Source organism: Thunnus thynnus, chromosome 16 (genome assembly GCF_963924715.1).
Source record: "Thunnus thynnus chromosome 16, fThuThy2.1, whole genome shotgun sequence".
NCBI classification, from domain to species: domain Eukaryota; kingdom Metazoa; phylum Chordata; class Actinopteri; order Scombriformes; family Scombridae; genus Thunnus; species Thunnus thynnus.
In genome coordinates, this window is record NC_089532.1 from 22,394,279 (window position 1) to 22,412,400 (window position 18,122).

At 38.9% G+C, this 18,122-nt stretch overlaps 1 protein-coding gene across 2 annotated transcripts; it reads right to left on the reverse strand.

The window, feature by feature from the left end:
- Positions 1-2,146: 2,146 nt before the first annotated feature.
- Positions 2,147-17,791, reverse strand: c9orf72 (C9orf72-SMCR8 complex subunit). 2 transcript variants are annotated; one of them, XM_067614076.1, is made up of 10 exons: positions 17,612-17,791; positions 16,056-16,530; positions 14,829-14,924; positions 13,801-13,865; positions 13,174-13,246; positions 12,191-12,307; positions 11,089-11,324; positions 10,913-10,970; positions 9,443-9,552; positions 2,147-3,486 (listed from the first exon to the last, which is right to left on the reverse strand). In XM_067614076.1, the coding sequence occupies exons 2-10, from the start codon at positions 16,500-16,502 to the stop codon at positions 3,300-3,302; spliced, it is 1,389 nt and encodes a 462-aa protein (XP_067470177.1). In that variant the 5' UTR covers positions 16,503-16,530; positions 17,612-17,791; the 3' UTR covers positions 2,147-3,299. The 2 variants fall into 2 exon arrangements, with proteins under 2 accessions (XP_067470177.1, XP_067470176.1); XM_067614075.1 differs by having other exon boundaries at positions 16,056-16,554.
- Positions 17,792-18,122: the final 331 nt, after the last annotated feature.

Genomic DNA, 18,122 nt, shown 5'->3' on the forward strand with positions numbered 1-18,122 from the left:
TTTTAAAGCATTTTATTCAAAAGAATTATAACAACAACTCTTTTGCTGCCAAGCTCATCCATTCATTTTGGATATTTTCAATCCTATATGTTGATGAAGATTTGTCTGTTTGTATGTTTGTCTTATGCTCTGAGTCTGTTAAAACCAGACTCACACTGAATGCCTGCACAAAATGTTGTCCCAATTCATCCGGTGGGTGCTGAGATATTTCACAGGATAAATAAAAACTTTGACCTTCTGGTAGTTCTACAGGAAAAGTCAGGTGATCACCAAAGTCAGAGGGATTCATCCTCTGGGAACCATGAATCTCAACATTTCATGGTAATTCATTCAAAAGTTGCTGAGAATGCGTATTTCAGCTTAGACCAAAGCAGTGGATTGAGCAATTGGCTATTATTGCAAAAAAAAATGTCACACATACAGTATATGAGACAAAAAATATATGTTGTGTTTGTCAACATAGGCGTTACTTTCGAAGCTGCTTTCTCCATTAATGTGAGCCATTCCTGTGATCAACTTCATCTCTGCTATTATTACGTCAATATTCAGCTGCTTCAATAGACTGCTGAATCGCTCATTTTGTAATCAATAAAGTGGTTTGAATGTTAAACAAGCTGGAAACTGTTATCTTATGGCTAGGGGTCCAAAAGGAAAGAATTCAAGCAGGCATTTGATTTCCTTTTCTTTTCAAAAAACAAGCTAATATCAAAGTACCAGAAAACATTTTCGGTTCCAACATCGTCTGTGTTATCTCTAAGAATTGCCATAACTCTAGGGTACTGCAACAGACGGTTGTCATGTGCCCCTCCAGTCACAACAACAAAGCCTCCCCAAAGCAGACGTAGGAGTTGTTTTACTGAAAAGGTGCCAGACATCAGGCTCAAAGCTTTTCCCTGCCAATCAAGCCTCCCCCTCAAGACCAACCTATTTGGGTTGTGGCTTAAAAAGAAACTATATCTCACATGAATTCTTTTTCTTGTCCTTTGAATGTTATTTCATCTTAATTCCTGAAGGAGGTCCTTGGTTGCAACACATATTCTATTAGTAATTAAAGGCTCCTTCACTTTTTAAAAAAAATATATATGCAGCAGTTCAAGGCCCTCTAGAGGACACCTAATTATAATTTTCTTGCTTGAGGCAGCTTTAGACAGACTACGATCTTCAAGCTGCCTTTTTTTTCTCCCCCATCCAGCGGTTTAAAGAAAGCAGTTTACTCATAGATTATATTATTTATGAATAACCACATCTTGGAGAAACTGCGGTCAGGTTTTGAAGGTGTCCATAGTTCATGAACCACTTCAGTTAAAGATTGTAATTACTGCTGCCTCACTAATAAATTCAGTGTTTCGCTATATTATTTTAAAATTTAATAGTCTGGCCTCAATGCTATTTTAATGTTATTTAATGTTATTCAGCTGCAGCATCTTGAAAAGGTGCTTCGAGTCACAGATACAGATCCCAAAGGGCTCTGATGCTTTTTATCTGATTGATTGATGTGATACATGGTGTACTCTCAGGGTTAATTTGATTCTGTTCGTTGAATGTCTAAATATCTGCGGTAAGAGAAAAAAAATAAGGAAAAAATATACATTTGGCACACTCAGCTCCATTAACCTTGTACATCTGGTTATATAGTTGGTTAGCCATTTGCCAGTAGGAATCAGAGAGTTATGTTTGAAGGTTTCCGTTTCCATCAGCAATGCAGTAAATCCTGCTGTGAATTAAAGACCAGACTTAGGAAAAAGTACATTTTAATAAATATAATAAATAAAGACTGCTGGAATTAAAAATGACCAGCAATACACTCTAAACTTTCATGGTCAGACTATAAATTTTGTCTGTATTTAGTCATATCATTATTCATTTCACAATGTCTTACTCATTCATCTATTATTGAACACATTAAGTCCCCGTTTGACTTGTGAGTCCTGTATTTTGAGTCAGGGCTTAGCTTAATATCTGGAGGTCATTAAATCTTTATCATCAGGGCTCTTCTGCTTTGGATCTTGCACTCTGAGAAGCTTTCACATCATCATTTTCTCCAAAATCAATCCTTACTTCATTGTTATTCAGCTTACTTTAATTCATGAGTGACATTTTTATCAATTCCAAAGCACATAACAATAAAGTATAAAAGATGATATACTAAGCTGGTTATTACTCTTTATTGTTCTTTGCCCAATATGCACAAGTTGATGTAAATTAGACAAAATCCTCTGTTAAAACAAAGTAAGCAATAAAGTAAAAAAGAAAGGGAGCACAGTGGATAAATGTAGAAAAGAGAACACGCCTGTCATTTGATGCATTGTTCTATATTCAATCAAACTGTCTGTAAACAGTAAAAATGTACATATAGCACAAACTCATCAACTCCACATATTACAATGTCAAAACAAATAGTATTTTTGGCCACAATTCTCAAAGCAAATAAACTAAATGACTTGACTTTAACACCACGGAAAAGTTATGTTTGCTGTAAAGCTGGATTATCCTAACGACAAATAGCTGCATCATTGCTGTGGGAGGAAGGAAAAAAAAAAAAAAAAAAAAAAAATCTGTGCAAATCCATTTTACGCACAGCTGGGTAAATGCATTTAATGACACTCACTGTCAGCTACAAACACAGGTCTGCTTTGTCAGGAGGGATTGTGATAAGATTTCATTTACAGTGCTTTTGTCCTTTTTCCTTTAATGAAATCTCCGTGCTTTATGACTACTCACAACCTTTTAGTTGCAGCGTAGTGCAACATTCACGTTCAGCACACACGTTCCTTAATTGAATTTTTGAAAAGGTTAATCCACAAGTTCAAAAGATTCAAAAGGCCAACTGAGATCGTTGTATAACACGGGCAGTGAAGAAACTAATAACACGTTATAATAAATAGAAATTTAAATTAAATTGCAAACATCCAGGTGGGCACCTCAGCCAATTTTAACACCATAAATGAGTACAGACCCTCTATGAACAGAAGGCATAAAATAATTCAAGTCTTCTAAAAACATTAAAATCACATCATACTTACAGTTGATCAAGGCAATATATCAAAACTTTAATTCTGATGGCTCATAACAGCAGTAACAATCAGTCTTTGAAATCATGCCTTGTATTGATAAAGACACACACAAAAAAAGGCAAAATGTTCTTTTCATTTCAGCCAAGCAGAAACAAACGCTCAGGCTAATAATGGTAGTCTTGTATGAAGAGTACACTGGTGCATACATTCATGTAACGATAAAACAAACCAAAAACAACACAACATAAATGTCTGTTTCCTTCCGTGACAAAGTGCAGAACAGAGTCAGAAGCTCATTAACACGTCTCGCTCCTGCATGCTGGTGTAGAACGGCTTCCCGAACACGAACGAGTGCAGTCCTGCCCTCAGCTTCTCAGCGAAGGCCATTACAATGTTCAGGTCTCCTTCCACCGTCAGATCCAGGTCTGTCTTTAAATTACGCAAGGATCGAAATGGCTTCTTCCCTTTTTGCCTGTGAAAGCAGGAGGGGAGACACCGTGGTGTTACTGTTAACAACCGACAATACCCAGGGTCAGAGGCTTTGCATTAACATCTAGTTGGGTTGCAGCTGTGCACAGGAATGCCATGCCACGATGAATTATGTATGCTGCTACAGGACGGCAACTGAGCATAAACAATCTTGTCAAAGCACCTGTAAAATAGCATGCCCTTAGACCTCGGGCTGTTACTGTAGCAACACCATAACCAAGACCGCTTTAATGCCTTCGTACGCAAACACAAATAATGGTTTTGTTTGTGTGGTTAGTGTTGTCTCGGGAGTGAGATATGTTCAGACATTTCCTGAGTTCAGGAACAAATGAAATTCTAAATAACATCTTTGAAACCCTTTTATGTATCAGGAGAAAAAAATTCAATAAGAGCAATATGTGCAAAATCATGGTGACATTTCCTGCAACGTTTAGTCAGAAAAATCAGTTATATAAGAACGAGTATTTGCTGCTTTTCTTTGTCTTATATGACAATAAACATCAAAAGAAGAAATTTGATGACATCGCCCTGGGACAGACATTCTTCTGACATTTTATAGGCCAATTGATTAGATGAGAAAACAGTCAGTGGATTAATCAATAATGACAACAGTTAGTTAGTTAGTTGGAGGCCTATTCTATATCATAATTTACATGAATTAGTAAATGATTGCATATTGATATTTTAGCATGTCTGATGTGTTGGTTGTATGGTAGAACGCACTAAACTGTTTTTCTGTATTTACTTTCCCTCTTAATTGTCAAATATGTAGAAGCATATACTGCATAATTTAAAGAAACGTCTTCTTTCTGAACTTAAAAGTAAAACTTATAAATAAATATCAGTGTCCAATAACATCTGTTCCCAGACACATGAAAGTTTTAAATGGAGACTGCATTTGGCAATATGAGTGACTCCTTTCACATTTCATTTCATTAAGTTTTACTATAAAAAATATTGATTAGTGCAGCTTTAAAACTTGATATGGTGACACAAAATAAAAGTTGAGTTTCAAAAAACAGGATAAAAAAAAATTAGATTAAGCCAACTTTCTTGTATGTGTCAGAAGCATTTTTCTGCACACAGACTTGTTTACATTTACTGATGCAACTATTCAACCACTTTCAGTAACACCGGTGTCTGATGTAGTGCTGTGCCATCCAGTTTCTATTATGCAGTGTCAAGATGCATTCACTTTAGAGTTGAAATGGCCTTAAAAAGGTCTTTAAAATAGAACATCTACATTAAACGCCTCAGAGCAAGTGTATCAGGACATTGATAGTGAATACTAGTTACAGGGCCAGAGGTTACAAATATTCCTGGATGCTGAAATGCTTATGTACAATAGAGAAGCACTTGATAAAGAGTTCAAATGTCTCCTATAAACAAAATAAAAGCATGTTCATGTAGAACTAGAGGAATCAACAGGGAGTGGGAAGGTCATTTCACTACTGGGGAGCACAGAAGGAGATGAGTCAAGCCCAGATGGAGCGATGACCAGGTCGCCACAGGGAGGGCGGGATGAAAAAATTTGGGTAAGCTGAAGACAATGGAGGACTGCAGCGCCTCAGATGAATTGAAAGGGCTTAAGAAGGTGCTTATGGAGCCGAGCCAGGAGGTGGTTACTGTAACCCTGATGGGATGAGAGCGTGACTAGAGATACAATTATTTCTAGTTCTTCTTTTTACAAGGAACTGAAAAGCTCCCCGGAGAGGAGGGTAATTCGATGCGTTTAGTAGTGTAAAGCTACAGTGCTGGTTTTCTAACATGTATTATTGTTAAATGAATGTTCTGTTAACTGCCTAAATGAAAGACTCATTAATGCAAAGTCTGGTGTGGGGCCATCAAAAGCCACCAGGTCACCTTGCAACGTGGCATTCAGTCTCATTTCTGTGCCTGAGGGCTGAGCAGAGGAAGGAGAATTTCTTGTCAGTGATAAAATGGTGATCATAAAACCATAATTCAGGGCATTTTCAGACCAATACTTTGCTTTGGTCCGAATCAGTGGATGAGTTGCTACTTTGTTGCATTTTCCCTTTGGTTTGGTTTGATTTCACACTGCAAAATTTCAAGTGAACTAAAATGTATCAACAAAAACCACGAGGGAGCTGTCAATCCGTGGTCAGAAATCTCGTGGGGTTGGCAGGGGGAGAAAGGAGAGTTTGTTTTTCTTCCGGGATAGTTATCCAAAATGGATCATCAGCAGAATTGATATTTCTCCATAATTGCGGTCATCGTTTGGGCGATATACCAAGCCACAATATGCAGAATGGCACATTTGAACGCACTTCAAGGTAACGTCTAGAAAACAGTAAGTGTGAAGACGTGCTGCCTTCAGTGGGCTGAAGAGAAGGGAGCATAATACACAGTGCAGCTGGCTACAGGAGCTGATTTAATCCAAAGAATGTGCAATGCTTCCTGCAGTTACGTCAAATCTAGGTTGGACCATGTTCATAATACAAACTGACCGTGCTAGGACCGACGCCACCACCTCTTCAACAAGATCTCAGTCCAGTTGGTCTGCACTCGATCGCTGTGTTCTAGTGATGCATTGATCATAGTTATATCCACGGGCACCGCAGTTCATCCACAGATCGGATGGACTGGGTTATAAAAATGAACATTCTGATTAATAGCGGATGGGTTACGAGTGGGTGAAACAATAAATCATTAATGAGGAAAATATTAATTACATTCTTTAAAATGTAAACATATTTTAAACTTCATTATCCCGCCGCAGCACAAGAGATAAGCGCGTCGCCCCATTAAGAGACGCTGTGCGCGTTTTTGCACGAGGCCCAGTGGCGTAACTTTACTGATTTAAATCTCCAGACACGCTGACAGGATCAGTCAGGATCTAATGTTAATTAATGTTCTTTGATATTCTCCACATCCAAAAGGTCACATACAGTCCAGGTTCATACAGTGAAATTGTTTGGAGTAAAGCAGCCGTCCTCCTGATAAATCCTGAGCTCCATCAGAGCTGTCTAAAAAAAATATTTCAGAAGCTAAAAGCTTAATTCTGTTTCCCCTGGAGAGTTTCCTCTGTCCTGTCAAGTTTATAACTATATTTTATAGTTTTGCTGCTTAAATGTCCCAGGATATTTTCAGCAGTGACATTACTGCGTGTATGGAAACATTTACAATCACTGAAAGCAGCCTCTCTAATCTTCAAAGTAAATCGTTAAAGTTTGTGCTTCTCAACATAATTTAAAAGGCAATATAGCCTGCAGGGACTAGTAGAGGTTGAGTGAAATGTCCATGCAGGTGTAGGTCTCTAAATCGGAGAAAATAATTTGTTCAGGTGGGTGGTGGGTGGATGATTTATGCGTACATGTGGATTCGGATGACATCAGAGCCGATCCCCGCATTACTAAGTGCGTTCACACCTGCCCAAACGAACTGCACCGAGGGGGTAAACGCTCCAGGCTTCGATTCAACCAAACTAAACAAGGCAGGTGTGAAAACGCCCTTAGAGTTTTGATGATGAGGAGGAGGGACAACATCATCTCTGGCATCGCTAGTCTCTAAGAAGTTGAAAAGGCTGTGGCACGTGCTTTACATCATTTTCAACACATTATTCACCAACCGCTGATGCCTTTCACACCCATAGGCATACTGTCATTCTGGGAGGATGCTGAGGATTCATCACCTTGTGCACCAGCTGCCTCTTCTCAGTTTCTCCCAACACCAATCACTCACATAAACCATAATTGGAAGCCTGATTTTCACATTTTGTTATATACTACTATATATGCAACTATACAGCAATGAATAAGAAGAAACTGTTACTAGGGTACCAGTTTCTTCTTGTTTATTGATTGTTTTGTCTGACCGACAGTCTAAAACCAAATGTATGAATCTTACAAAGACATAAAACAGGGAAAAGTATCCAATCCTCATATTTGAAAAGTCAGAACGAGCAAATGTTCAGCATCCTTGCTTGATAAATGACTACCCTTTAATCAGTTATCAATATTATTAATTTTACAAGCCTAATTCTGCTTTGCATAGCTTCAGTGGTGCCACGGGGGTGCTACATTTATACAGTCCTTTGCTCTTGTTTGAACTGTATAACTTGTATTCATTATTAGTTCACCATTTCACACTTTCCGTTTCCTGTGCATGTAAAGCCTGATACATGAAGTAGATAAGGTCTGCAACAGCACTGATGCAAAAAAAAAAAAACAAAATACAAAGTAGTCTTTGCAAATCCATTTAGCTGGTTGTAAACTGAAGGACAGATTTTTGTTCTTCTCACCACATACATATACATGAAGAGGTCTGTCCCTTCTGAAGGACAGAGATGTTAGGGGAATATTGAAATTATTCAAATGTCTCAGCTGCAGAGAGCTTTAAACTTCCCCTCTGATTGTGTGAGATATTTAGCAATAAGATAAAGCATGTCACAACCTTTGAGTGTGAGAACAGGACTGCTATTTTTGGTGTCGCAGAGAAACAGAAAGGCAGATCATGACGATAGATTGCTGCTTGCTGTTAAGATTACTATAAAAATATGTAGTAGCTGCTACCTGCTCAGCAGCGCTGGCAGATGGAAAGATACTCCACAAAATTAGAAAGAGGTGTTTTCCCTGAGTCTATTTTGTCACTGCTGTAATGTTGGGTGTCTTAAAACTTGTCTGTACGAATGAACAAGTTAGTCATTCTTATGTACATGGTTTAATAAAGACAAAAACATTCTTGTCCCATTAGGGCAGAATACCTCTCTACTGTAAGAATGTATAATGTCTATAATTCATAATGTAAAGCAGGAACAGATATCAGCAGACTTCATCCAAACACTACTGCAGATGATTTCACTGACTTACTGAGTTTGTGCATATGAATAAAGCTGGCAGCACTACTGTTTGCTCACACTGTTTTGGTCATGAGCAGTACAGTGAACATAATCCACCATAAAAATTCTGCCCAAAACCAAATAACTTGTCCTTTGGGAAAAAAAGCACTCAGACCTAAAGAGTTCTTGTGAAATGCGTCACAGTCATACTCGTTCAGAACAGGGTGAAGGATGACTCATCTGAACATATGAGGTCTTTTAACTGTTCAGCAGAATGGTTCCTGCGTTCGTTGCACTACGTCTAACCTGCATTTTATTCCTGCAATGGTTTACTGACCATATATCGCGCTCTGTGTGTTTCTTGACACACAGCTGTTCATCTTGATAAAAGTGTCTGCTTTACGCCAGCAGTCAGCTGAATCAGAGTGACTGGTCTGTATTCCCATACGTTTCTAGCAAGTGCACAGACATCACAGGTGACTGTACGTCCTCTCCGCGTTCAAAAAACATGTTTTTGTTTGGAACTCAGAGTGTGCGCTCACCCTGCACCTGTGTGTTCCTCTCCTGCAACCCCGCTGTCCATCTACCTAGCGGCTTTTGAGATTTGATTCAGCAGGGTCCTCTCCAAGGACTAACAGATGTTTCTCAAGTGGAGTTGGTGTTGTCAGTTCCCTATCATTCAGCGTGTTGTAATTTGTCCTTCTGAGCTAGCTCACCCCCTCACCCCTACACACCAAAACCCTGGAGACATGACAAAATGCAGAAAAACACTGAGATGAGACATGTCTTCTACAACTTAAAAAAAAAAAAAAGTGTGTTACATTAGGTCACAGATTTCATGGTGTTTGTGTCCTGTAGTGGTGGTGGTGGTGGTGGTGGTTTGGGGGTGGGGGGGATAGTGGTGATTGGTGGTGATGTCGCTATCAAAGCAAGGTCAGTGACTACAATGCAAAGTCAAAGCAGAAGCAATAGCAGAAGGCAAAGAAGTAAAAAGTATTTTAAACAGCCTGAAAGTGAATTAGCAGCTCTGGTAATTTGATTTTTTGACTCTCTCTGTGATGCTGGGTGTATGAGTGTGGAAGACTGTTGCCACACAGAAAGCCGTTATTTGAATTAAAGTCTTATTATTGACAGCTCTTACGTTTCGTCCTCGATGTATTTGAGCAGCGTGAGGGCCTTCCTGTGGAGCAGCAGCAGGAACTGGGCCAGGTAAGTGCTCCGCAGGGACAGACCCGGCTTCAGCATGAACACCTGGGTACGACACAGGATGTCAATTAGTAGTCCAGGCTACGACTCTGCTGGAAAAGGTTGGAATAATACACCCCCCTCTGCCCCCCCCCCCCCCCCCCCCCCCCCCACCCCCACCCCCACCCCCACCTTTCTCTTTTGTGCTAACCTTGAGGAAGAAACATATTGCTGTTGTCATGAAAAAAACTTGTAACCGCAACTCTGGGAGCACTTTCATGGGAACGGAGGATGGGTTGTTACCCTTGGGAATAAATCCTGCTGCTTTGTATCTATGGGATCTACAGACTTCATCAGTGCGATGGGAGCACGTCATTCAAATGTTTGCAGTAGCCAGGCACAAGTCCTGGTCTGTGTTCAATAGCAAGGTGCTTCAAATGAAATATGACTATGAATTTGCCACTTTCGACTTCACAACACTACACTGTGTTAAAAAACATACAAACAGGTTTGTCTTAGAAACACCAGATTCACTTCTACTTGAACATGCATGATTTCATATTCTTGATTTTGCAGTGTCCTTAACAAGCAGTAAAAACAGCTGAAAGAATCTGCACTTGGAATTAACAATTCATACGTTTGAAAGCAGAAAGCGTCATGATGCTCTCTGTGCAAACCATTTAAGAACATAATATCACTGCAACAACATTTCGTAACAGGAATGCATAAAAACAGAACAGTAAAGTAAAGACCGTAGGCAAGATTTTTTTCATCATGTTGTTGCTTCTGTAAATTTGTAGAATAAATTTGGTGAACTTTGTCTTTTTTTTATGAACTCCAAACATTTAACTTCCAGAAGAGACCAGGTTTACAACTGTGATCAAAACGGATCAAGAACTGTAACTGTTTTATCTTGGGTATCATTTTCAGGCATGACTTGACTAGAAACCAGCTACACACCTCCCACAGAACACAGCAGGTATGAAAGGAGCATGTTAGAGAGTTCATTTTTAGCAATTTTCATTTTCCTAACTGACATCATATCACTGTGAGCCATCCAAGAAAGATGAGTGAAAAACTGGCCTCCAAAACCTGGAACATGATTAATTTAAACAATTATCAGAGTAATATTGTGGTTTGGTAATTTATGCTGTACAATATGTTGCAACATAGTATTTGGCTCAAAGTACAATTAGTTATGATTTCATAATTACTGATATATTCTTGTTTCTGGGTATTTTTATTTTGGATGATTGTCATTTCATTGTTGTTTCATAGTATACTGAATATGGTTCTTCCTCCTTTTATGGTTATAGCTTTTCTTTTATTGATGTATTCATATTTGTCTTTGATTAGGGATGTTTTTTTTCCGTTTTTATGCAAACAATAAAGAATAATATGGCAAGGAGTGTTGCTATATTCTTACCTCATCTATAAATGACTTCACCAAAGTGTCTTTATGCATGACGTCTTGAAATATATTCCTAAGAAGAAAGGCAAGGTGGTTATGATATTGGCATCGGGAAATTTTCTGTAGTATAAGAAAATAAAAGTAAGATATTAGAATATGTTTGTGTAACAGCAGATAAATACGTGGCTTACAGGTCAGGTGTGAAGGTTTCATCAGTGTGAATGACCGTGTCAGGCGGTATGTCCTCCTCGCTGTCTGTCTTCCAGAGCGTGCTTAGCTCAGACCGCATGTAGCGGCGCTGGTTGTACGTGTGTTCGTGGCACGGCGGCATCTGCTTGACCGTGTTGATGTCGACGTCGATGTGTGTGGTCGGGTAAGGCGAGTAGAGAACCTGGCGGAAGGGAAGGACGAAACTGCCTGTGGAGTCCTGAGAATGAAAAAAAAGGGGGGGGGGGGGGCGGCCCATATTGAAAAACTGCCAACTCTTAGGTAATCTTACAACCTGGTAGTTTTGTTTTTGTTGTGATGTGTAAGAGCATGTTCATTTCGTTCTGCTTAGTGTGTACAAAACAAAACTTCTTCTATCCCTGTTAAAAAAAGCAAATGGCATTATGTACACTAAAATAACAACAACAGGGAGTCCATTGCTTACAAGTTGTGAGATATATTAGAACTTCTGATGCTGATATGTAAACAAAAAACTTCACATAGACAAACATCCTATATACATGTTATATATGGCAAAAGAAGCTGACAAAAATAATTTCCCTTTTTGCAAGCAGTGAGTCTTGTCTCGTCTCCTTGTTGTTTCTCCCTGGGCCAGTCTCTTTTATTTCTGCGCTTTAAGTTGGAAATATATAAGCGGATCCTGCAGGCGCTGTCGAAACTAGAAGCTCCGCAAAACAGCCAGTGTGTACATTACTGACTCTTTATGACTGAACTAACAAGCTGCTGTTCTCATTCTGTTCATGTTGAGTTAATGTATGTTCTGGTTATTTGAGTTAAAAAGAATAGAGCACATATTTACATACTGTATATGTTAATGTCTTGATTTGCATATTGCAGCTGTGTGGTTAAGAATAACAACAATATAAAGACAGCAAATAAAGCTACACGTATGAAATCAGATATGAAACGTAAGCAATATGGTAATGACAAATATCTCATTGTAACCATTTCATGTTAGAAATGAGGTCAGAGCAGAACGAGACTGGGCGACATCAAACAAGCAGGCGAAACAGAACGATAACCAGGCTCTAATTCAAATCACAGTGTATAATGAGAGGTGGCTACCTTGAGCAGACCCTGAACAAACAGGCCTGTGTCGTATTTGAAGGAAGCGTCAGCCTTGCAGAGGCGAGAGCATTTCCTCTCAGCAGGGGTGAGGAAGAGGCAGAGTGTGCGGACAATCTGTATAAAGAAAAAAAAAAAAGGATTTATCTATAAACAGAGTGACAGTTTAACTCTTAAACTGGAGAAGCCTTCAAAATCCAGTTTTTGATTATCTGCACAGTGTTTATGTAATTGATTCAGGTGAAGGAAAAACAGGTTTGCGAGTATTTTTGAGCACAATGGATAAAACTCAACATAACTGCAACTATTTAAGCAACAATGCTGTATTAGGTTTCCATTTTTAAAACATAGGCTGAAAATGTTGTTTTTTTTAAATCTTGATTTTGCTGGTTGTTATATAAAAAAGTGGTGAATTCTTGCACACTGTCAGCACAAAGTTTGTTCAAGAAGCTAAATTTTGGTTGAAGACCATCATCTAGCATTAGCCTTGAGGCTAGTTGTTAGATAGAGGATAGGAGGATAGAGATAAATAAAAGTCTTGATTGAATTGTGGCTCAATTCAGTCCTCAAGCCCAAAACAAACTGAATTAAGGCTGTAAGATATTCATTGTTTGTAGCTGCTTCCTACTGTAATATTGATCTTTTGAACAAACAATACATGGTGTGCAATGCAATATCATATTTTTCCTTCTCAGTTACAATGTGTAGCCTCTGTCATTTCATTCAGATGTCTGCTCGTTTTAAGTCATTTATATGCTTTCTCATATCACTTCTATCTTTTCGGAGACAGCCGCAACTGTAACTGTGCTCCCGAGCGCAGGGGGGCATTCGAAATACTAACGCAAGCAGTAGCAGACACTGAAAAAAGTGCATGCGTGGCTCATTAAACTTAAAACAACAGCGCAGCACACTTGTAAACATTTTAAATTATGCAGATGCATTACATATTTGTCTGTGTGTAGCCACTAATCCGGTAAATTTACCTTGTTTACTTTCTCCGGGTTGCTTCCGACCACTATTGAACAGCCGCAAGTCTGGAGATGAGAGCTGATGGCCCTGAACCACAGAGACAAAGATGCAAATTAGAGCCAACTAGCTTCATTAGCATTACTGTAATTAATACTGACAGCTTGTAGGAGTAATGATTGAGACAGAGGAACTGTGTCCTGAGGACATTTAGGAGGCTTTACACATAATCCTTAAATTTACTCCAATCCTTATGGAGTTTGATCATTTTTTGGCTTTTTGAATGTTAAACCGTCATTTGACTGGTCACAAAAAAATCTCACGTGATCTTAAATAATATACAGCTGGTCTGTTAAATCAGCTATAAATATTCTTTACCATCAAGTAAATAAATTCCAGTTCACAGATGCTTTATCATCTCCACAGGATGCTGAACTAATCCTGTTCAAGTCTGAGCAACTGGGAGCTTCATTGCCGAAATGAACTTTCCAAACTCTCGACACTAACAGCAATTTAGCTTTGGTCCTCTCTCTGGAGGAAACTTCAGCTAAGTGGAGAGCCATTACTCATCATTGGAAGGTTGATGGGTGTTAAATGGGCATTGTTCATCATCCGTCTCCGTTCGCCTGTACCAGAGTACTTACTTGTGGAGGAAATCCTCGTGGCAGCTGTCCCCGATGTCATCATCATTTAGCACCGTGTCTTTTATCTACTCAGCAGGAGCGAAACAAATGAGTCATTTTTAAAATTGGTCTTGACAAAGATACAGAAGTGATGATGGGCACACTTGCAGATACTGCGATGAAAATAAGATGCAATAAGATACACCATCGTGCAACAGAGCAGGAAACACAAGAAGGGTTCTGGGGAGTTTCTTCATGCTCCGTTTTTTTTTGTTGCATTTGCATATTAGAGGGAACAAATGTGTTTAATCGCACTGGGAGGTAAACTAGGCAGAGAACATGGATAATTTAAACCTCTTGGAAATAGAGGCCATTTGAACAACTGAAACAGTGAAACAACTGAGATTTAGCAAAGTTGGAGACAAAGGCTTTGTTTAAAATTTTACATATTATATTCTAAAATTCTATCCGGTTCTTTTCAGCCAATCACTGCCACCATAATGTTTAGATGATAAATTATTAACTCTGCCTTCTAGTAGACTTAATGGAAAATTATTTATCGATAGAGCTGCAACAATTAGTCAGTTAATCCATTAGCTGATTGAACGCGAAGTAAAACAGCAACTATACTCAATTAATTCAATTGTTTAATTCATTGTTAATGATTTTTAAAGCAAAAATGGTTCCAAGTTCTCAAAAGTGAGAATCTGTTATTTTTCTTTTCTTGTTACATTAGTCATGCAGTCAGTGAAACACACATAGGTTATGTACATTACAATGAGTTGAATATTTTGGGGTTTTGAACTGTTATTTGAACGAAACAAGACATCTGATGATGTCACCTTGTGCTATAGAATGATGAGGTACACCAAATGATTAATCAGGAAAATTATTGTTAGTTGCAGCTCTAAACAAAATCAATCCTAAATATTTTGTGCACCTAATTAGTAGAAAACCGAATTAAGGTTTTCTACTTCTTTGCCAATACTGTTCATTATTAAAATATGAGAGGATGAGATGATGTGTGTGTGTGTGTGTGTGCTGCTCACATCTATATCCTCTGGTACACTGTGTGTCTTCATGGAGGCCAACAGCTCCATGATAGGGACAATCTCCAAACTCAGCACTGAGATGATGTTGTAGCCCTAAAAATCAAGCAAAGAGGAAATAGTGAACTAAAAGCACTGAAGAAATACTAAAACCAGTGAAATAATAATAAGAATTCTGGCTTTGACTGTGATCTCTAATCTATTGCTTAAAAGATATCAGATTTTAGGACACCAAACACTTTTTCAACACCTTACTTTGATAAATATATATTTTTCTACAAAAACCTTATTTCATTTACTAAAAAGAAGCTAAAATATTCATATGGGAATTGTTAAACACAAGCAGACATATAAAAACTTTTCCTAAATTAAATACACACCAAATCAGACAAAACTGTGTTTCAAATCAAACGATGTGGGATCAAAGAATAATTAAACGAGATTAAAAGACTGAGCATACATTCAACGCCGGCTTTCAGCATTTGACAGTTTTCAGCACTCATTGCTACAGATATTTTCTGGTTGCTTGCAAAAAGCACTACAGTTCAAGTCAGCGCTAGGGCCTGTTAGTGTTACTTGTTAGCTGTTAGCCGGCAAAATCAGTGCTCTGATATCAACAGTTTTAAAGCTGCCCAAACAGAGCACTAAGGATTCCAAAATAGGTGCACCAGGCAAAATTTAAAAAAAAACAAACTACTAAAACCTCATTAATCAATTATCAATGGTTATGATTAACCTAATAATATAATTACTCTTGTCAAGAAGAACACACTGACAAGAGAAACACCGGTCACAAGGTAAAGCAAACCAACAGGAATGTGATGAATATATGTAAAACATATGAGATTGATAAACAGAGCATACACTGATTCAACCTTATATGACTGATCAGTATTGACGGAGTTAATTAAAAGTTGAAGCCTTTTCTCACTATGTGTTCATGTCATTTTGTCTACCCCTATTATAACCTACTCACTAGCTTTCTCTGCAGGAGCTCTCACAGCTAATTAGCTAACTTACTCTTCTACGTTGGGAGACTGTAACTTTATTATTCTGCCAACGGTGTTGCAATCCATAATGAATAAAACAGAGGTGGATTACTAATACCCCTTTAAAATCAGGAATGGAAGCAGGAATAGGTAGGGTAACAATTTGCCTACTGCTATGTGGATACGAAGAGCGTCTAGGAGTGAGACGTCAAGGGAACAGTGGGAGTATCAAGGTTACCTTCTGCATCCAGATGCGTCCCTTGCGGATAACGTGTTTTAGCCTCTCTACACAGATGGTGTGTAGAGGCAGGTAGAAGGCCAGCTCCGTCTGAGGCAGAATGATGGACAAGGCACACGTGTTCTTGTCCCCCTTCAGCTCGCCATCGAAGATGAGAGACACGATGATGACGCCCTTCTCTGCCAGGACAAAGAACTTCACGTCCACCGCGCCACACTCGGCGCTGCGCAGAATCTCCCCATTAAGTGTATGATTGGCCAAAAAGGTCACCTCTCCGTCGCTGAGGAACATCACCTGGTCGCCCTTTGGTACCCAAATGTGGCGCACACGTGGACCCAGGATGTTGTCCCAGTAGGCAAAGGTGGCAGCCAGCAGCGGGCATTCTCCCTCTACTGCTACCTCAGACTTCGCCACAGCTGGTGACTGAGGCGGACAGCCGGAAGACATTGGAGTGACTTGGAAACGTGACAGTCTTCTGAAAAGCGGAATGACGTTCAATCTGCATTGTAAACACAGAAAACAACACTACAATTTATGCTTCTAATAAAGTACACCATTATAAAAAAACAGGTTTCTAGCCATTGGTAAAAGTAGAACTTATCTTTAATCTCCAAAGGTTTATAAAGCTACTCATCTTACCAGCTACATACTGGAATTGTGTAGCTTTTCAGCTTGAACAGGACATATGAATAGAAATAACTCATCGTAACGGATCTAATAAGGTTTTCAGAGGAAATGAAAGTGATTTGTTTATGGGATGATCTTCGAGTCAGCTGACACTTCAAATGGCTTCTCTTCCTCTTCCAATGTCTAGTTTGACAAACATGAAACTAAAATGAACAAATGAATGTTTCCTGCAGGGATAAAAGAGTCTCACTGTTCTAATATGGGGCAATTTCATGCTTCACTAATTTTCATTAGAATACTCGAAGTTTACATCAAAGTCCACAATACTAATAGATTATGGCTAGTCTTGTGATATTCTATTGGATTAGGTATACAAATCCAATAAAACACTTTATTTCAGTAATATTTCTCATTTTTTCCTTTCACGGCGATCCTGGCAGACGTTTAAACTGGAAGCAGGAGATCAGGCATATCAGACACTTATGTATAACGCTTAACACTATATTAAACTGCTGTTTGATGGGTTATATATATATGTGTGTATGATTGTGCTGAATTGACCAACAACTCCTGATAGTTAAATGTTTGTATTGTCGTGAAAGCAGTTAGCTGTGTATATCTGCAGACAAGCAATGCAAGTTAACATTGACAGTTTCTACAATAGATATTGGCGTGACTTTTTTTTACAAAAACAAGAACAGCACGTAAACAGGAGCAACGTTACACCTCAGATTTAACTAAATAAATAGTATAAGCTAACTGACAATCACAGAACAATGCCAATACCTGTATCGAACAGGAAGGAAATAACTTACTGTCACTGATAGATAAATCAGTACTTTGTGGCATACTAACGCAGGCTTTTAAAACCATGCTAACTCGCTATGCTAAATCGCTCACTAGCGTTGGCCGACACCGCCACAACTCACCCGTTCTGTGTTTTAGATCCTAAGCCGTCACGTCAACGCGTTTCTAGAGGAAGACTTTCAAATCTTGCTGGAAAATCATCATTGCATTTCTCCTGTCACTCTCACAACATGAACGGGTGGTTAGCATTAACCAGCTGCAGTTTTTGTTGTCATCTACTTCCTAGTACGTCAGTCTACGTCACCGGTTGATTGAGTTACACAGCGCCCTCTAGCGAACGAGGCGCGGTAGAGGGACAGTAGAAGTCAGTGATGTCATTTTTATTCACGGTGCCCACCTGCACGAAATTGGTTATTTGAATTCATTTACATGAAGCCTGGTCTACAAATGAATGTATCTGCAGGCAAAACACTTTGTGTTTGCCTTTTCATTTTCTCTTGTGAGGAGGGTACTGTGGGTCTAAATGAATAGCGCCACACTTGACTCTTACAGACCTAATAGCTACTTTTTTCCCCTTTCCCCTTCAATCATACCACTGTAAATTACATTTACATGACATGTCTCCAGAGTACC

Bases quoted from the DNA above. Each gene is read 5' to 3' on its own strand.
- c9orf72 (XM_067614076.1), bottom strand. From the start codon at position 16,502: ATGTCTTCCGGCTGTCCGCCTCAGTCACCAGCTGTGGCGAAGTCTGAG. The intron at 11,325-12,190 runs GTAGCCACCTCT...TTTCATTCTCAG, and splicing joins TTGTTCAGGGTCTGCTCAAG to GACTCCACAGGCAGTTTCGT. The intron at 10,971-11,088 runs GTAAGCCACGTA...CTTTCTTCTTAG, and splicing joins GAAACCTTCACACCTGACCT to GAATATATTTCAAGACGTCA.